The 20,133-nt window shown below is 54.4% G+C and overlaps 1 protein-coding gene across 4 annotated transcripts in view; it reads right to left on the bottom strand.

Annotated features, from left to right (window-relative positions):
* The window catches only part of RPS6KA2 (ribosomal protein S6 kinase A2), a 354,515-nt gene that overhangs the window by 285,448 nt on the left and 48,934 nt on the right, over positions 1–20,133 (bottom strand). Inside the window, exons 1-2 of one of the 4 annotated variants that reach the window (XM_058735873.1) lie at positions 13,582–13,706; positions 13,434–13,484 (exon numbers count right to left, since the gene is read on the bottom strand). The exons of 1 other annotated variant lie outside the window; for it this stretch is intronic. In XM_058735873.1, the coding sequence (XP_058591856.1) occupies positions 13,434–13,484; positions 13,582–13,623 (93 nt within the window). In that variant the 5' untranslated portion in view covers positions 13,624–13,706. Of the gene's footprint in view, positions 1–3,429; positions 4,245–13,433; positions 13,485–13,581; positions 13,707–20,133 lie in introns of those variants that run through there. 2 more of the 4 variants (XM_058735870.1, XM_058735875.1) reach the window with 2 other exon arrangements.

Genomic DNA, 20,133 nt, shown 5'->3' on the forward strand with positions numbered 1-20,133 from the left:
AAAAACGCTTGTCTTTGGCCCCCAGGGTGGCTCAGTCGGCCCTGGGGTGACAGGGTGGGAGGCTAGCTGTCAGGACCTGCCCTGGGGTGACAGGGTGGGGGGCTAGCTGTCAGGGCCTGCCTTGGGGTGACAGGGTGGGGGGCTAGCTGTCAGGACCTGCCCTGGGGTGACAGGGTAGGGGGCCAGTGGCCCAGAGCACGAGAGCCCCACAGGGCAGGGTTGGGCGTGGCTCTGGATGGGTTGCTTCCCCATGAAAGGTGCTCTCCGAGTGAGCTGTTCACTGTCTCCAGAAACCGGCTCACCCTGGGAGGAGCAGCGCCCCCAGGGTGAGCCCCCCACAGGTCAAAGTGTCAAATGAAGACACTGTGAAGATGAAGAATGGTTAAGAGAGGCAGGTAGGGGTCACCATCGCGGTTCTCTGGTGGCGGTGCTGACCCCTGACATGTGTGCCCATCGCGGTATAAAGGGAAGAGCTCAGAAGGGCCCAGCTCTGCCCCTCCCTCTCTGGGTGACCTGGCGCATTTCAACTTCTCGGACCCTCAGTCTCCTTGTCTAGAAAATGGAGTCGTGGGCGGTGTGGTTTCTAAGACCCTTTCCGGTGCCCAAATGGTATGAGCCCCTCCTCATCACCTGCAGCACCGAAAAATGCGCATTCCTGTACTTGCCAAGGACCCCAAACTCGGGGCCACTGGATTCTAACAAAATGTACAGATTCGTCCCCAAAGTTACAGAGACGCATCCACGCGTACTTCCAGGTGGCTTCCCGTGTCCCTGCGTGAAGTCAGACCTTCAGAGAGCGGTTCGCCCAGACGGCACAGGGCTGACTTCCGCTTCGTACGGTGGTCTTACCCCCCCAGCCTACGACTCGGGGCGTCACCAAAAACATCACTGAGAAACACCCTGTACTTAACAGAAGGCCACTGTTGGGATTACCGTTCACTGCTTTTCACACGGTGGGCTCGCTAGGAAGGCCTGGGTGGGGGTAGGGGGGGATGTCTCTCTCTGGGCTCAGGGACAAAAAGACGTGTTCACCTGAACAACCGGTTTTAGGCTTTTTGTTTGTTTCTTGTGGCTCGGACCCCATGTGTTCTGCTGCTCGGGGAACCAGCAATCTCAGAATCCAGGCCACGGCGTGCCTTCTGCAAGCACGCTGTGCCTCGTGACTTCAGTTGGGGGACCAACCTCACGCCTCACTTCAGATTCATTTTTCTACCTTAAGTCCTTCACCTCACGCACTTACTTATTTTTTAATCTTATGTTTGGAAACAGTTTTTTAAGTTTATTTATTTATCTTGAGAAAGACAGAGACAGCACCAGTCCGGGAGGGACAGCAAGAGAGGGAGAGAGAGGATCCCAAGCAGGCTCCGCTCTGTCCGGGCAGAGTCCAACACGGGGCTCGATCTCACGAACCGCGAGATCATGACCTGAGCCGAAATCAGGAGTCTGACGCTTAACTGCCTGAGCCACTCAGGCGCCCCCCAGGGGCACAAATTCTACCTTTAGGTCTGTCCATATGTTCCTACAGCGTGAGCACGCCCCTTGCGAGCTTAACACCTCAGTTTTCTTAACCGCCAAAGTAGAAGGAAACAGCTTTCGTTCACCTTATAAAATTACTAAAAACAGTATTTTAGGAGTGGTTGTCAAGTGAAACATACATTTATCTTTAAAAAATATTTCCATGTATAAAGATCTACAAGTAAACTTATTAACCCCAAATCTACATATAGCAAGCACAGACACACTTTGTCCAACGTAAAAAAAAGCTATACGAAGTTAAAGAAAACAGATTTTCTTCAAAAAGTATTGAGACTCACAAATCCCATACTTATGTTGGTGTGCTGGTGATTTAAAAAAACGAACAAACAAACCTGTAGCTCATAATTCTCTTTTATTTTTTTTTTATTTTTTATTTTTTCAACGTTTTTTATTTATTTTTGGGACAGAGAGAGACAGAGCATGAACGGGGGAGGGGCAGAGAGAGAGGGAGACACAGAATCGGAAACAGGCTCCAGGCTCTGAGCCATCAGCCCAGAGCCCGACGCGGGGCTCGAACTCACGGACCGCGAGATCGTGACCTGGCTGAAGTCGGACGCTTAACCGACTGCGCCACCCAGGCGCCCCCATAATTCTCTTTTAAAAGAGAGGGGCGCCTGGGTGGCTCAGTCGGTTAGGCGTCCGACTTCGGCTCAGGTCATGATCTCGCGGCATGAGAGTTCGAGCCCCGCGTCGGGCTCTGTGCTGACCGCTCAGGGCCTGGAGCCTGTTTCAGATTCTGTGTCTCCCTCTCTCTCTGACCCTCCCCCGTTCATGCTCTGTCTCTCTCTGTCTCAAAAATAAATAAACGTTAAAAAAAAATTTTTTTTAAGAGATTCAATACGGGCACCTGGGTGGTCCCGTCAGTTAAGCATCTGACTTCAGCTCAGGTCATGATCTCGCGGTTCCCAGGTTCAAGCCCCGCGTGGGGCTCTGTGCTGTCTCAAGGTTTGTGGGTTCGAGCCCCACTTTGGGCTCTGCACAGACAGCGTGGAGCCGGCTTGGGATTCTCTGTCTCCCTCTCTCTCTGCCCCTCCCCCACTCACGTTCTCTCTTTCCCAAAACTCAATAAACATTTTTAAAAAAGAGATAACAATTCAAAATAACTTCCCTAACAAATCCAACAGACAGCCTACAGTCAGTCTGCCTGAGCCGGCTTTTTGTAACCTGACACAGCGCACAGGACTGTACATGTTAGAGTTATCTCACCTACAAGCGGGGGCGCGGGGGGCGGGAGAAGTGGGGAGGGCGTGTGTCACGGGCCGAGTCTCAGTTTGGGAAGGCGCGAGTGCTCTGGACACACAGTGATGACGGCTGCACTGCAAAGGGAACACGCGTAATGCCACCGCACGGGACGCCGGAAAACGATTTAAATGGTCAAATTTTAGGTTACGTGCGTTTTACAACAGTAGAGCTGTTTTTTAAAAACGAAAAAAAAAGAATTTAAGGGCAAACTGCTAAATCCGATTCTCTCCTACGACTTTGCCTTTTCAGCAAGGGTTTCAGTAAAGGTCAACTTCGCCACGTTCCGTTCCCTTTGCTTCTGACATCGCAGGACGACTGAGCGACGCGGCCTCCGTGATGGTGAAAATACATCCGGGGACGCCAACAGTGCATCCGTTCGGGCTCTAACACCCCCTCGAAAGCCAGGCAAGTGAAAACGGCAACAGTCCAAATGGAGCTGCCGACCTGCTCTCGGTGTCCCCCGTGACCTGCGACACCGGCCCGGGCGCGCGTCGCGAGGCGCGGAATCTCACTCTGCCCCACGGAACAGCTTGGAGCTTGGGGCTCGCTGCCCAACATCTAGGACAGCAGTGATTTCCCGGCAGCAAATTAAAACCGTGGCGACCTCCCCGGAGACTCCCAGCCGAGGGCGAGGTCCCCCCACCCACTTACCTTCCTGAGAAACAGTTTCTGCAGTTTCCTGTGCGGCAGCCTGATCATCGTCCTCTCTGCCCCAAGCCCGGGGGACCGGTCCCGCAGGGCGAGCCAGCCATCCCTCCAGCCCCCCCGAAGGCTCCGGCGTCCGCCTCGCCCCTGCCCGCCAGCGGCACAGACCCCAGCGCGGGGCGGGAGCCCCACGTCCTCCGCCCAAGCGCTGCGGCCCGCGGCGGGCGGGCCGTGAGGCGCAAGGCTCTGGCGGAGATGAACCTGAACCTGGCGGGCTCCCAGGCGACAGGAGAGAGCGGAGAAGCAGCGCCTGGAGGCCGTCCATGTCTCCGAGCCCAGGCGCGCGAGCCCGCTCCGCTGAGTCCTGCCAGCCGTCAACACCACGTGCTTCACCAGCGATGACTGGGCTGTTCCAGGCTGTCAGACTCCCGGCAGGGGTCGGCCGGAGACCCCTCCCCCAGCCCACCTGCCAAGGCCGGAGCGCCGTCACACCAGGAGGGGACTCGGGAGGAGGGCGGGAAACACGCTCGCTTATGTCTCAGGTGGCACTCGGTGAACAAACGGACCCCGACGAGGCAAGGACCGCCCTGTCCGCGGTCTGAGCCCCTGGAGGAACGCCTCCACCGCGCGCACGCACACACATGCACGCCGACACCTGTGCGTGCACGCGTGCACCCGCATGCACAGACGCTTCTGCACACACACCTCGATGCTTGTGCTTGCACACGTGCACACACAGCAACACTTGTGCGTGTACACGCATACACACTCACACGTCGGCACTGGTGCGTGCACATGTACGCACGCAATTGACACTGGTGTATGTGCACGTGGCACACACCCACATCGATGGTTGTCCTTGCACACACATGCACACGCCAACACTTGGGCGTGTGCACATGCACACATCCACATCAACGCTTATGCGTGCACATGCACACACACATCAACACTTGTGCGTGCACACGTGCACACACGTGCACACTGCCACTTGTCACACGTGGACATTTGTGCTTGCACACGTGCACACACATCAACACTTGTGCGTGTGCACACATGTACTGACACTTGCGTGTGCACGCACTTGCACGTGCTGGCACTTGTGCACACACGTGTGCACCGACTTGCTGTCTTCAAGTACCCACTACTGCAGGCTACCTTGGAGTACGGCCTGCCTGGGCAACAACCAAGTCTGCTCTGCCCTCCTGGGGAAAACGGAGCACCCTCTCCTCCCGAGAACAGGCAGCCCTTTCTGGCTGTCCCTCCCCGCGAGCCTGGTCTCGGCCACGGCTGGGCATGCAACCCGTGTGCACGGAGTGAGGGCAGGGTCAGACCTGTGAGGACACTGGGTGAGACTTCTGGGAGTTTCTAAAGCTTCCTGTAGGTACCTGAATGGGCCCCTCCTCTGAAGGCCTGAAGCCGCAGTATGGAAAAGGTGCCAGCCACCAATCCGCTTCTAGGTGACAGATACAACAGAAGTCACCGTCACGGACGTGGCTGTGGAAATGCACTGCTATCAAAATGTAGGGCCTGGGAAGAAGGCATCAAAGACAAAGAGGAAACTAAAGACAAAATGGACAGAACCTGCCCTGATTCGGGGCGGGACACATGACAGGTGGCGGCACAGGACAGCAGTGGCCGGCCCGTCCCTTCCTTACACCACAATCTTGAAGGATACGTCTTTTCCAAATGAAAGTAGTTGTACGACTGTCCGTTTTGTTGTAACCAAACCCCTTTCCATGCATTCTGCGGTCTCCAGACCACAAATACCGTATGTTCTTTCCCCCAGGAGGCAGAACCGATTAGCACACATTTATCCATGTAAATGTCCTGTTTGCAAGGGTGCACGTGTGCACACACACACACACACACACACACCCCTCAGAAGACACATAGAAAGCTTTGGAAAGACTAATTACCAGGTTAGCCATTCCGAGGGGCATTCTAAGGCAGAATTTGTATTAATCATACTTCTTATTAAAAAGACTTTGTTAGGTGGGGGCGCCTGGGTGGCTCAGTCGGTTAAGCGTCCGGCTTCGGCTCAGGTCATGATCTCACGGTTCGTGGGTTCGAGCCCCACGTCGGGCTCTGTGCGGACAGCTCGGAGCCTGGAGCCTGATTCCGATTCTGTGTCTCCCTCTCTCTCAGCCCCTTCCACCACTTGCACTGGGTCTCCATCTCTTTCTCTCTCAAAAATAAATAAACCTAAAAAAAATCTTTTAAACGCATGGTTTGTTCATAGGCTGAATTATGTCAGTAGAGAAAGATGCCCCTTTTAAAAAATCTATTGCTTTTTGCTACTGAAAGCTGGCAAAAAATACTAACATAGGGGAAGTGACAGAAACGAGTGTTCTCCCTGTTCACGACAAATTTCTTATCTCTTAGTTTGCCTGGGTCCAGACAGTCTCCGCACGTTTCAGTCTTGAATTCTCAAACCATCGGGAGCTTAAGAAACATTCTCGTGCCATTCCTTTCCCCTAAAATTAATCCACATCTCACCCTTTTGAAAGTCCTGGATCTGAAAGTCTATATACAGCTTTTCACAGACAGAAGCCGTCATTCTGGGAACAGTCTCCACCACCACGGAGGACGCAGCTCACACCGCAGACGGACCCGCAGCCCAGTCCCGTCCCGCAGGCGGCTCTGCAGGGGCTTTGAGAACGTGGCATCTGCAAGCCCTACTCCACGGCACTTCTGAGTCGAAGGAGGACAATACCAAGCATGTTCCTTAAAACCCGGGCTCCAGTGGTCCTGCCTGGACACTTCAATTATGTCGACAGTCCTTCACTCTGGCAAAAGAATATCTTATCCAGGCTTGACTGGAACTGAGAATTTTCTACTGAGTTTGTGTCTGGCGGAGGGAGGGTCGTTAAGGTTGCAGTGTTATCACAAACGCAGGAGAATTAACCGTTTATGTTCTCTGTCTGTAACCCACGCAGCCCCTTGAGAAAGAAGCTTATGTCACATGGGGGCTGTTCGCAGCGTAGTTGACATCAGCGTCGCCTGGGGTCGTGGCTCTTCGGAGGAGAGCGGGCTTGTCTGGAGCCACAAACATTTTCTTTATTTTCCACGCGGAATAAAATTAAAGGCCTCCGCATCCACTTCTAAGGGAGGATCTATCTGGTCTTCCATAAAAGAAGGAATCCCAAGAGACAGACAATAAGCGACTCGGCAAAATCAGAAAGAAGTTCAGCAGAGCTCCCGGCGGGCTTGTCCGCGTGCAGATGCCCGGCCTGGTCGGGCCGTGGACCGTGAGGGGGCACGAGGGTCACCGCCTTTCCCCGGGCCCAGGGGACCGCACGCCACAGAAAACGTGGAAAGAGCTCAGCCGAAAATGTCATCTTTTCTGGGGGGTGCCTGGGTGGCTCAGCTGCTCAAGCGTTCAACTCTTGATTTCAGCTCAGGGCGTGATCTGCAATTCGTGAGTTCGAGCCCCGCGTCTGGCTGTGTGCTGACAGTGAGGAGGCTGCTTGGGATTCTGTCTCTCCCTCTACCCCTCCCCCGCTCGCATGTGTGTGCTCTCTCTCTCTCTCTCTCTCTCCCCCCCTCTCTGAAAATGTTTTTTTAAATGTCATCTTTTCTGCACCACACATTTTGCCCGAATCACTCAAAACAGCGTGCTCTCCGACGATTCTCACTCTCCGTCTTCACCTGGTGGCAGTGTGGGTGAGCACAGAAGCCGCAGGGCGGGAAGAATGGGGAATCGAGCGTCTGGATAATCCTGTCCTAAAATCACCAGGCTCGTGACAGGATTCTGAGTTGTCCTAACAACTCAAACTCCCAGAAGGGTGAAAAAGTGGTTATCGAAGGCTCAGTGCTTTTGAAAATGCATTAGCAAAACAGATCGGGTCCCTGGTCTCCAGCTAAACAGCAGTCGTGGTAAATCTAGTGGCTTTGAGAGGTGGCCCTTTCCTTCTTAACGGAATTTAATTGCAGGTATATGTAAGCACGTGAACTCAATGTTGTCATGGAGACTGTGGCAAGAGATTGCCTTCTACTTCATGCCATGGGAAGTCTCCATGACAATCCCGGCTTATTCACGTCCCAAATACTTTTTCAAAGACGTTATTTTGAAAAACTGCTCCCGCCGTTCACTGGCCGCTGCTTTCAAGGGATAGTTGTCGCTGTCACACTGGGCGTCCAACCCTGAGCCACAGAACTAGGGTGTTTGCACCATTAGGCCCAAGAAACGCACCAGCGGATCACAATGGGACAGACAGGGAAGGAGAGGAGGCGAAACCCGGGAGGGTTAGCGCTCAACCAGCAGGTGCACGGGTCAGGATGGGAAGCCCTCCGCCGTGTGGGGGCCGGCTCCCCAAGCACGGGAGCTGAAGCACCAGTGATTCTCTGCAAAATGGAAAGGAATTCAACACGAATGGGCAGCTTCTACTAACGTGAGGGGAAGTGCTTGTAAAAGGAATCTGGTGGGGCGCACCTGGCCGGCTCAGTCGGTTGAGCATCTGACCCTTGATTTCAGCTCAGGTCGTGATCCCAGGGTCTTGGGATCAAGTCGCGACTTAGGCTCCTCACTGAGGGTAGAGCCTGCTTGCGATTCTCTCTCTCTCTCTGCCTCTCCCCTACTCACACACACACTCTCTCTCTCTCAAATAAAAAAATTAAAAAAAATTTTTGCAAAAGGAATCTGGAGACCAACAGCAACGAATATATCTTCACCGTATCAACGTATAAAATACTTATTATGTGTGCACGTCCATAGATGTCTAAACACGTATGAAAGAAAAACAAAGTACATGAAGGCTCTGACCATTTATCTCGATTTCAATTGCATCCAGTCCGCAGACGCCCAGCAGGCAACGCGGTCTCACCAAGGTCACGTTTGCCAAGTAGCTAAGTGGGGAGAGGGTGGGACTACGTGCCAGGCACGGGCTTCCAGTCTGGTCCTTTCTGAACCCCACGGCACTGCCGCGCTGCTGGCCGACACAGGGGGTGCAGGGAGTGGTGTGAAGAACGGTCGCTGTGCACTGAGGAAGGAAAATGCCCAGAAGGAAAAACATCCAGAAGAATCACAGTGTTCCACGAACACTGTGCATCTCGAGAAAGGAATGTGGACTCCTCAGCTGGAAACACCCATAGAAGCAACTGTGGGTGTTGACGGTGGAAGGACATAAAATCTGCAGACTACAGGGGACCCTGGGTGGCTCAGTCGGTTGAGCGTCCAACTTCGGCTCAGGTCATGATCTCGCGGTGTGTGAGTTCAAGTCCTGCCTCGGGCTCTGGGCTGATGGCTCGGAGCCTGGAGCCTGCTTCCAATTCTGTGTCTCCCTCTCTCTCTGCCCCTCCCCTGCTCATGCTCTGTCTCTCTCTGTCTCAAAAATAAATATTTAAAAATTTTTTTTAAAAATCTGTAGACTCCAACATCGTGTTTCTGAAGCAGGGAACCATGGGTGGGAGCAGCTCAGTGCCACCAGGGCTGCTGCCCCCCCGGAACCCCCCCCCACCGCCCCCACATGGCTGGGCTCCATCAAGCAGTGGGTCCTACGTGAGTCTCCAGCCAGGAGCTCACCAACAGGGTCCCCCCAGCTGCTCCCACCTCTGATGCTTTTAATAACACTAGTGTTTTTTGGGTTTTTTTTTTTAAGTTTATTTATTTATTTTTGAAAGAGAGACAGAGTATGAGCAGAGGAGGGGCAGAGAGAGAGAGAGAGGGAGGGAGACACAGAATCCAAAGCAGGCTCCAGGCTCCGAGCTGTCAGCCCAGAGCCCGACACGGGGCTTGAACTCACACACTGTGAGATCATGACCTGAGCGGAAATCAAGAGTCAGATGCGCTACGGAGGGAGCCACCCGGGTGCCCCAACACCCCTAATGTTGCTAGAGCGGGGTCCCAGGGCGCATCTACAGCTCCTGGGCAGGCACGGTGCACGTCAGCGGGTAGTCCTAAATCAGCTGCCCCCTAATAAAACATGAGAGCCTCATTTAACCTCCAGGGAATCATAAAAGACAGTCATAATTGCCTATAGTGCTTTTTCTTTCTCCCCCAAGACCACAATTTAGAGAAGGCTGGCCTACACTGGAGCAGAGGGGGTGAGGTGTCGAGCTGGCGTGTAGAAAAGGACATAAAGAGCATCCGCTTGTCTGAAAGGCCGAGCCGCACCCTGTAGCTGCAGGACTGAGCAAATCGCGTCATTTCTGACTTCCTTTCCCCGTCTGTGAAGTGCGCTATCGGTGAAGGAACAGTCGCCTCGGGAAGGTGGCCGGGGAGACGGCAGGTTGTCGGTGCTGACCCATAAGCGGGGAGCTCGTGTTGGGTGTGCCTGGCTTGGCCGTGACATTGCTCTCAGCACCTGCTGCCACAGAGGGCCTCCTACCTCTCCGGGTTCACGAAGGTCAGTGTCTTTTTTCTAATTTGCTTAATGTTTATTTTTGTGTGTGAGAGAGAGAGAGAGAGAGAGGGAGAGAGAGACAGAGCATGAGCATGAGCAGGGGAGGGGCAGACAGAGAGGGAGACATAAAATCCGAAGCAGCTCCAGGCTCCAAGCTGTCAGCACAGAGCCCGACGCGGGGCTTGAACCCATAGACCACGAGATCACGACCTGAGCCAAAGTTGGACGCTCAACCAACGGAGCCACCCAGGCACCCCTACATTTATTTATATTTGATAGACAGAGCCAGAGCAGGAGCGGGGCAGGGTCACACAGAGGGAGACACAGAATCCGAAGCAGGCTCCAGGCTCCGAGCTGTCAGCACAGAGCCCGACGCGGGGTTCGAACTCACCAACCGCGAGATCACAGCATGAGCTGAAGTCAGACGCTAAACCGACTGAGCCACCCAGGCGCCCCAACGGAGGCCAGTGTACAGGAGGAAGCCACAAGACAAGTTACAAATTCAAACAGAAAGATCCTTTCGAGTTGCTTGGATACATAGTTACGTCCACGTCTCTTACGCTGCATTAGTAAACTGCAAATCACTTGTCAGCTGCCGGAGCCACGCAGGCGCCCCTCTCCTTGTTATAAAATCAAACACATAAAGAGGGAGAAGAAATTCAGTTAGCTGCTGAACCGACGGCCCCTGCAGGTTTAGCGGGAACACGCCGCTGTCTGCCGTATCCGCAGCTTCCACAAGGCACCTCGTAAAATAATCCCATTTCTCATCAGGGCGCTGCGAGCACCTGCTTACGCCCCAGCAGCCAAAACGCACCAGGATTTTAGACAGGAGACCCTGCAATCCTCTCTCGTGGTGACCAGTCTGCTGAACACAGACCTGCAGAGAAGCGGGGAGAAGGGGGGAAAGACACGAAGGGAAACTCTCCGCGCACCGCTCTCACCGCCTTTTCCAGATCCGGAATGCTCCCAGGTGACGCTGCGTGAGGTTGGATTCGTGTGCGTTCATTCTGAGCATAAGAGGGGCCTCCTACTGGGGCGCCCGGGAGGCTCAGTCGGCTGGGCGTCCGACTCTTGATGTCGGCTCAGGTCGTGACCTCACGGTTTGTGGGATCGAGCCCCGCGCGTGGCTGCTTGCTAAGCGCGGAGCCTGCTTGAGATTCTCTCTCTCCCTCCGCCCCTCTCCCCTGCTCACTCTCTCTAAAATAATAAAACAAATAAAAAGTTTAAAAAAAGAAAGAAGGGACCCCTGCCCATCAACCCAAGGCGACTCGGAAAACATGGCCAAGTGCTAGGGGGGTCAGGGTCAGGCTGGCCACCGGCTTCTGCAACTGCTTCCGGGGCCCTCCCAGAGCCTCGACCCAAATACGGTCAGAAAACAAGGTCCCCACAGAGATGGTTCTTCTTGGAAATCCTTCTACCTCTGACCATGGCTCTTACCGTAACAGGCGTGTGGGACTCGTCACTGGGGATGATTCATGAGTGACACCCACGCCCACCAGACACAGTCTTGTCCACTTGCCTACGTCCATCTCTGCGGCCAAGAGACGAGGACCACAGGCAGCGTGGAAACTCCTCGCTCCTGCTGCCCAGGGCCAGTCCGAGGCCGGAGAGGACAGGCAGAAGGACGAAACTTTGTCTTCCCAGGAGACACGGTTCCTCACCGACCGTAGAAAGCCGAGTAGAGCTCTGACAACCACCATTTTTGTCTGAACCATTTTTTTCTTGATCAGATCATAAGCGAGACTGAAAACCGGTTTTGAGGAAAGCGCAGCAGGGCCGCCCCTCCCACTACAACACGCTCGTCCCCGAGCTTACTCACATTAGGAGGCAACGCGAAATAGTATTCAGGCACCTGTCTAGCCCCTTAACTAAAATAACCAGAACACCTTGAGATGTTACAGGACCCTAAATCAGTTATCACCAACCTTCAATGCTACGGACACCATTTTTGTGTCTGATGAGGAAGATCTAATTCACACAAGAAAACGGTAGAGAGGAACTTTTCTTCAACCAAGTTCTTAGTGTTGAGCTATTCATAAAACATTAGATGGGCACGGGAGTACCACGAGTATGTAAAAGGTACAACGTGGGGTTCGGTGGAAAGCTTTGTTCACATGGATGTCAGCCATCAAATGCAAGACTGACCGTTCACACAAGTGGCTTCTTTGCATCCAGGAATACAGGCTCCTGGGATCGGCCGGGACTCCGTATTGCCCCACGGGACTCGCAGACCCACGGAGGAGATGCTGAGACGCCCATCGCTTCTCTGTGCTGCTCCCGAGATGCACAGCAAGCAGGACAGCCCCTACCCCAACAAGGCTGGTGACGTAGGGCCCCCAGAAAGCTGCCAGATGCTTAGTAGGGTTTTTAAGTGTGTATTTTGGGTTTTTGCATTTTTTTTTAATGTTTATTTTAGAGACAGAGCGAGCGAGCATGAGCAGGGGAGGGACAGAGAGAGAAAGAGACAGAAGATCTGAAGCAGGCTCTGTACTAACAGTAGAGAGCCTGATCTGGGGCTCGAACTCACAAACCGCGAGATCATGACCTGAGCCGAAGTCGGACGCTCAAACAACTGAGTCACCGAGGCGCCCCCATGTGTATTTTGTTTAGTATGAACCAGATATAGCCTGATGTAATCACATACTTTAACTAAACCTGAGCAAAACCCAGGGTTTTGGGGTTTTTTTTATGTTTATTTATTTATCTTTGAGAGAGAGACAGAGAGACAGAGAATCCCAAGCAAGCTCCATGCCAACAGCACAGAGTCCAACGTGGGGCTCGAACCCACGAACTGTGAGCTCACGACCTGAGCCGAAATCAAGAGCTGGACACTTAACCGACGGAGCCACCCAGGCGCCCCAAAACCCAGGTCTCAAATGACCCGTCCGACACCTGTGGGGACAGGCCCACCGTACCTGCCATGCCTGCCGTGAATATTTAGCCCGACAAACAGAGACGCCATCACGTCTCCTGAACGGGTGGCCATTCCTACTTGGCATCGTGGGAGTCAGGAGAAGAAAACACCCATCAGCCCACCTCATAAAACTTCTTATTTATAACGTCACCGTTCAACCCACACCGCTGCTTGAAATATTGAGGGAAATCTACCTTCGCCCAAAGGGGCCCGTTTTAGGACTAATCCCTTGAAAAGCTCCGGGGTGAGAGCCCGAGCCCCGCACGCGGCCCGTAGGCTCCTGGAGCTGGCTGGCCACCGACCCCGCAGGCAGACGGCACGGGGCCAGCCCCCCACCCCAACTTGACCTGCCTCGAGGTCTCCCTTCGCCGTCGTGACTCTCGCTTATTTTGAAGGCACGCAGTAGAGTTTTCAAAGGTACAACGCATGGTGTCCCCGGAGACCCCCAAGTTCAGAACAACACGCACTGGCTTCGCAGACAGCAGAACGCTCCCAGCTGAGCGCACGAGGCGGACCCCGGCTGCAAGGACACATTACTGCGCAGCGCAGGGCGCACCTGCCCCTCACCCACGACGGCAGGTGACGGCAGCTTCGGGGTGCGGGGTCCCCGCTTCCCCAGGCACGCGGCCGGCCCTCCCCCACTCCGGGGGGCTCACCACCAGCCACGAAGCCGAAAGGGAGCCTCCCGCCCCGCCCTCTTCTAAGAACGAACCTCGCATCCTGGAGGAAGAAAACAAGCCAGCCTTTCTTACCTCTAGTGACGCGGCCGACTTGGTCCCAGGCAAGGCGGAGTCACATTTGCCCTGTGGAGGCAGAAAGTGGAGAAAAGAGTCCTTTAAGTCACAGGATGTCACTCACGGGAGCAGGGCTGCCGCTGAGCACAGTTACGCGGACACTCACCGCGCCCGGGAGCTTTTTGCTTCGAAACATTAATCTCCACATGACTTTGAATAATGTGAAGACGCTCTCGAGCCCTCAGAAAGCCTTGCAGTCCACACCGAAAGAGGGGAACTTACACACTTTTGTGAAACTTTTACCCTTCAGCCAAAGGAAGTGATGACGCTTCTATTACCAACCTCAAAACTCAACCAAAAGAACCAAAGAAACAAAACCAGTTACTTGTTTCGTCTCCAGATGCATCGTATTTAACTACCACAGTTGCCCCTAACGGAACTGGACAAACGTTTGGTTTTGTTTGAAATGATTATTTATTTTTAAGAGAGAGAGAGAGAGGCAGGGAGGCGCCTGTGTGGCTCAGTCAAAGTGTCCGACTTTGGCTCAGGTCATGATCTCACGGTTCATGAGTTCGAGCCCCGCGTCGAGCTCTGTGCTGACAGTTCAGAGCCTAGAGCCTGCTTGGGATTCTGTGTGTGTGTGTGTGCGTGTGTGTGTGTGTGTGTCCTCCTTCCCTACTGAGCTCTGTCTCTCTGTCTCAAAAACAAATAAAATAAAATTTAAAAAAGAGAGAGAGAGAAAAGCAGGGGAGGGGCAGAGAGAGAGGGAGAGACAGAATCCAAAGCAGGATTCACTGTCAGCACAGAGCCTGATGCAGGGCTCAAACTCACGAATGTGAGATCATGACCTGAGCCAAATCAAGAGTCAGAGGCTTAACCGACTGAGCCTGCCAGGCGCCCCTGGACAAACGTTTTGAGGTGACCTGTCCGCTCTCCATTCTATGAAGACAAGTCATTCCGGGCTCTGGGGCAGGAAGGCCCTTCGTCTGTGAACACACTCCGAAAGAACTACTGAAAACCCAGACTTGCTGAGTCGTGGCGTTCAAGCCCAGGAACACACACATCCAGGCCTCCCCTCCTCTTCCCAAGCCTCTCTTTGGCTGGAGTAAAACCCCGAAATTGCCTGAAGAGTTTACTTAGCGACACGTTTTAGGATCTTGAGACCAGAAACCAAGGCTGGTCTCTTCTCCGTCCGCCCCATGCCGCAGGGGCTCAGTGTCCATTCTGTTTCATCCTTCCCCGTTTCCCTTCCGTTCTCTGCTCCTTGGCTCCCACCCGCTGAGAAGTAAGAGACGAAGAAGGAAACCAAACTTCAAATTAGTCTCTTGCGCCCCTCGCTAGTAATTGGGGGTCATGGGTCAGAAGAAGGAGCTGGGAGAACGCTCCCACGGCGCCGACCGCAGAAAGGCCTCGGATCCTGCCGCCAGAGAGGTCTGCACTCCTGGGTAACGCACCCCAACCCCAACCTGCACCGCCCCGTCTCCCGACACAACCTGCAAACGACAGTGTTAACAGTGACACCTTTCATGTCTGGCTCTCGACATTCAGTGCCTGTTAGAAACATCTGGAGCTTTACAAACTCCCAGACCCAGCAATCGGAAGGGCAGGGACCGTCCGGGCATTTCAGTATTTACAGTGCTTCCCAGGCGACACTCGTGTGCCGTCCAGGTTGAGAATGCTTGCTGTCCTCCTTGTCCCGGTTCCGTGTCCCCTGGCTGGACGGTCAGTATTAAGCAGCACGAACACGGGCTCTGCTCCCTGCACACCGGCTGGCACTGCACAGGGCGCGTAGAGCAAACACCTGAGGGTCTTGTCCCCAGCAGCCCGCCTCGGTCTTTCTACGGGGAACGAATTCCGAGAAGCCCAGGAGACAGCGTCCCTGCCGTGATCAGCCATCACCGTGCGCAGGGACGTGACCCGGGTCTGGTCACTCTCTGGGCACAGTGTCCTCTCAGAGGTGGGCATGTGAGGCCTGCCCAGGGCTCCGGCCCTCTCTGTCCTGGGGGCCAGCTTTGCAGATGCTCTGAGTCTGGGGCTGCTGCTTGTTTTACCCAGGAAAGGCGCCTGCCTGGGGATGGAGAGCAAGTCGGCGACGTACGCGCAGCCTTAGAACCTTTGCGTCAAACCCGCCGGAGGCCATGCCTTTTTCCAAGGACTGAGGCCCACAGTTGCCCACCTGGTTTGTGCCACTATGATTTGGTGCCTGTAACCTGAGAAAGAGTGTGAGGCCTGACGCAACATAAATGGTGTGTTTACAAATAAATGCCCGAAAGCAAGAAATGAAAATCCCCAAAGTCCCACAGGACCACACATTCATCCGTGGTCTTATTCAACACCGTGACCAGCCCACCAGCTGGTCACCTTCCACAGGGGCTGGCAGGGGACACCCCACACGCAACGCCCCTAACCCCGGCTGCCTTGAAGCTCCCAGGACCGTGCATACAGGGTATTCACTATTTGAGGGGCTCTCCCTGAAAACACGAGATTAATTTGCAGAGTCTCTCATTTACAGTCACAAATCCTCTTTGCCCTTTGTTTTCTGGACCCCGTGCCCTTTGCAAGTAAGAGTCAGGGAATTAAACAGGGGCATCAGGTGACTTGGTGACAAGGGGCATCAGGTGACAGGGCTCAGTCTACTTGGTAGTCAGCCGCCGGGCTCAGCTCCTGAGCCAAACATGCGGGGTGGGGGCCTTTCAACTCCACCAGTGCTGATCCCCGTCCTTACTACTCCTTTCCAATCCAAGATGAGTGGACAGGACGTCCCCCCAGCTCCCACCCTCCTCCCTCGGAGCCCATGTGATTATGGTGGGTGGGGAAGGACACGGAGAAGGCAGAGGTGAGGAGAGGGAGGGCAGGAGGGATGCTAAGCCAGGTTTCCATCACGAGAGGAGTCAGGCCGGTCCTTCCTCTTCCCGTCAGTCTTGTGACTGTATTTGAGTCCAAATGCACCTGGCATGATTCCAGGAGCATCACGGCCAGATCCCCAGGGAAAAACCAAAGAGGCCACAGCATAAAACCCTCCACAGAAACGTTGTACTCCGGGCGTATTCCACGAAGAGGAAACTTGTCAAGCTTGTGTGTGGAAAATAAATGAACGGGGGCAAATGTGTTTTCCGAACTTGAAAGAAAAGTATCGGAAATACCTAGACAAGGTATTAATCACCATTCTGGAAAAAAATACGGCTTGAAGATTTTTGCAAAGCTCTCGAAAGCAATCATGTGCCACGGACGAGCGAAAGGCCCCCAACTGTAGTGCCTACAGCGTTTGGAATTTCTCGTCTGGATGAACAAGCTTCACTTGATTCTATGGGTCCTTTGAGATTGGCCTTTCAGCATATAAAGCTGACAAGCCAACTTTGTAATAACCAAGGGGTCTGGCTCGCTCCCAGAGTCCCTGTTTACTAGACGTTGTAGGACCTCACAGACTGTGTGCACCGTCCTCAAAAGCACACTTGGCCAGGTGAGCAGTTGATAGAATGAATATACACTATTATCTCCTCGGTGGGACTAGAACGTGGGATTCGGGAAAGGCTCGGCACTTTAAGCCCTGATTTGCCTGGAGTATTGCTGTTGCTTTAAATTAACGCAGGTGCACAGGACTGACCACCGAGCTCCCAGGCTGCTTCAGCAGGTGCGGTGGCCGCAAGGGTGGAGCTCAGGCGCCCGACCTGCTGGCAGGCCGTTTCCGGCCACCAGACACTGGGCAAGTTACTTACCCACTTGGCCTCAGTTTCCCCATTTGCACAGTTGGGGCAGTACCTGCCTTACGGGGGGGGGGTGGGGATGTGGGGTGACACAGTTTAGGCACCTGGCAGGCAGCAGATGATCAGTGTTGGTGACACTGATGCTGTTGATGCAGGAAAAGGAAGGTGTGCCCCAGCCGACCCCAGATCAGAGACGTCATCGAGAACACTGGCGTCGTGTTTCTGGTCTGTGATCCTTTAGGAGTTGACCCTGGAGGCGTCAGACTAGATCTCAGAGTGACTGCGGTCACTCTGGCTGGCGGGAAGGCGTGGCCACGGACAAACAGCAGGTGGCGCCAGAGACTCGGTCTGCGGCCACGCACCAGCTGACTGGGGAGGCCGCGCGGGGCCCCATCTGAATTCTATTTCTTCTAAACAATTAAGGCCCTAAATCAATGTCGATCCTGTCATTCTGGAGCCGTTTAGAAATTCCCCAAACAGTTCATGTACGATGCAAGGTTATCCACCCCTTCCTCTGCAGTGTCGATGCTTAAATGTCTTTGGACAGTGGGTGACCTGGGCACACACACATCCACCCCCCCACCCCCACACACACGCACTGTGTTGAGTCTGCGTGTCCATGTGTCCTGCAGTCCTGGCTTCTCCCTCCCCACCGACATTGTGTCTGCCGCGGGGACTCCAGCCTGGCCGCCTGCTGCAGGACAGGACCGGCCTTTGTTCGTTCGGTGGGGGCTCACAGATGTCTGTGCTCCCCCAGGAATGAAATGCTCAGCTCATCAACCAGAAAGGCAGGGCTGTTTTCCAGAGCCAGCCTGCCCTTAGCAGGCCCTCCTCTCCCTCTCCTGGGGGCCCACAGCTCCACAGAACCCTCTTTATTCACCCTGAAGGGTGACACAGGTGATGTGACGGCATCCGCCAGGAAACCCGCCCCTGTCAGCTGGTTCCTGGCCTGCGGCTTGTATCTTCTCTAATGAAGCAGGGCTGTGAGGCCATGTGACTAGTCTCCGGGGCGGCCAAGCCAGCACTAGAAAAGGGGGTGTTCTGGATTGCAGCCCGGTGCTCCCTCCCCTCCCTGGGGCCCAGGGGTGGGGTCCACAGCAAAATAGATGGTGGGGGGCTCTCAGAGAACATGCTCATCCTGCAAGCAGTAGAGAAATCCAAGCAAGAAGGACCTCACGCCGCACACTTACAGACGACAGAGAAACAGAGTGGCTTGGGGAGGGAGGGAGGGAGGGAGGGAAGGAAGGAAGGAAGGGGCAAGGAAGGAAGGCATAAGAAGGAAGGGGGACCCACAGGGTGAAGGATGGGGACCACGGGGCTGGACGGCCACCACAGCTGCCCCTGGGGACTTCCAGTCTCCGTAATCTTTGAATTTTTCCAAAAAATCGTTCAAAATATTTTTCAAAAACATTTAATTGAGGCCAATTTCACGTAACATAAAATTAACCATTTTGAAATGAACGGTGTCATGAAGCGCATTCACGCCGCCGTGCAACCATCCCCACCGTCCACTTCCAGTTATTCTCATCACCCCACATGAAAAGCCTGAGGAGTCAGGACTCACGCCCACGGCCCCTCCCCCCGGCTCCCGTGACCAGTGAGACGTACGTGCTGCCCACTGTGGACTTCCCCATCGCAGGAACCACACAGTGGACGGCTTTGGTGTCTGGTGTCTGGCCCCTCCCCCTCAGCAGGACACTTCTGAGGTTCCTCAGCTCGACGCACACGCCTCCACTCTGTCCCTTTCTGATGGCCGCGAGGGCTCCACGGTATGGATACACCACACTTGTTCATCCGCTCAGCCGCTGATGGAGGCTTGGCGGCTCCCACCTTTTGGTGTCTGTGAACCAGACGTGCCCTGGTTCGAGTCGCCCCTGCCAGCAACCTTGGGTACATATCTAGGAGAATTGTCGAGTTTGAGTTTTTTGAGGAACTGCCAGATTTTTCCACAGCAGGGGAACCACCTTGCACTCCCACCAGCAACGTGCCAGGGTTCTACTGCTCCATGGTCTCACTCAAAACTTGTTATTTGGCATTTTTCTTTTATTATTATAGTCATCCTGGTGGGGATCTCCTTGTGGTTTTGATTTGCATTTTGCTAACGATTAGCGATGCTGAGCATCATTTCACATGCCTTTTGGCCACCCGTATGTGTTCTTTGGAGAAAGGTCTATTCACATCTTTGGCCCTTTTTCAGTTGGGCTGTTTGTCTCTTTGCTGTTCATGGCAGGTTTTGACACTCACGGAGGTACAGGAAAGGAGAGCCTGGCCCTCGTGAGCTGAGGGAGTGGGACTGAGCCGGCCATGTGAGGCTGGACCACTGAGTGGCCTCTGAGAGGGGTAAACCGAACAATCCACTGAGCAACATAAGAATAAGGACATTGGTCTAACTTGTCTTCAGCTCAGGTTTAAAATATTTTTTTAGGTCATCCCTGAGGGGCGCCTGGGCGGCTCAGTCGGTTGAGCGTCCGACTTCGGCTCAGGTCATGATCTCGCAGTTCACGAGTTTGAGCCCCACGTCAGGCTCTGTGCTGACAGCTGGGAGCCTGGAGCCTGCTTCGGATTCTGTGTCTCCCTCTGTCTCTCTGCCTCTCCTCCTGCCCGTGCTCTATCTCTCTCCCTCTCAAAAATAAATAAACATTAATAAAAAATAAAAAATAAAGTCATCCCTAATAACTGAACATGCCAGACCTGTCCCTTCTGTGAGTCTGGGGGAACATACCCTGGCACTGGGTTCAGGTGAAGTTGAACACGAAAGCTGTTCCCACGCCAGGAAGACACCGGAGCCGCCTGGCAGACGCGCGGGGCTCGCGCGGGGCTCCCGGGGACGGACGCATCTGGAGCCAGGCCGCAAGGAGTCCGCACGGAACGGGCGAGGCTCCAGAGGTGCTCTCAGTCCACAATTTCAAAACCCAAGGAGAGATGTGGCCTGAGGAAGAGAGAGCGGGCACGTGGGAGCCAGGGCCACACCCAGAGCCTCTGCTGGCAGGGGGCGGGGGGGGGGGGGCAGCGTT

The sequence above is a fragment of the Neofelis nebulosa genome, chromosome 6 (genome assembly GCF_028018385.1).
Source record: "Neofelis nebulosa isolate mNeoNeb1 chromosome 6, mNeoNeb1.pri, whole genome shotgun sequence".
Lineage (NCBI taxonomy): Eukaryota > Metazoa > Chordata > Mammalia > Carnivora > Felidae > Neofelis > Neofelis nebulosa.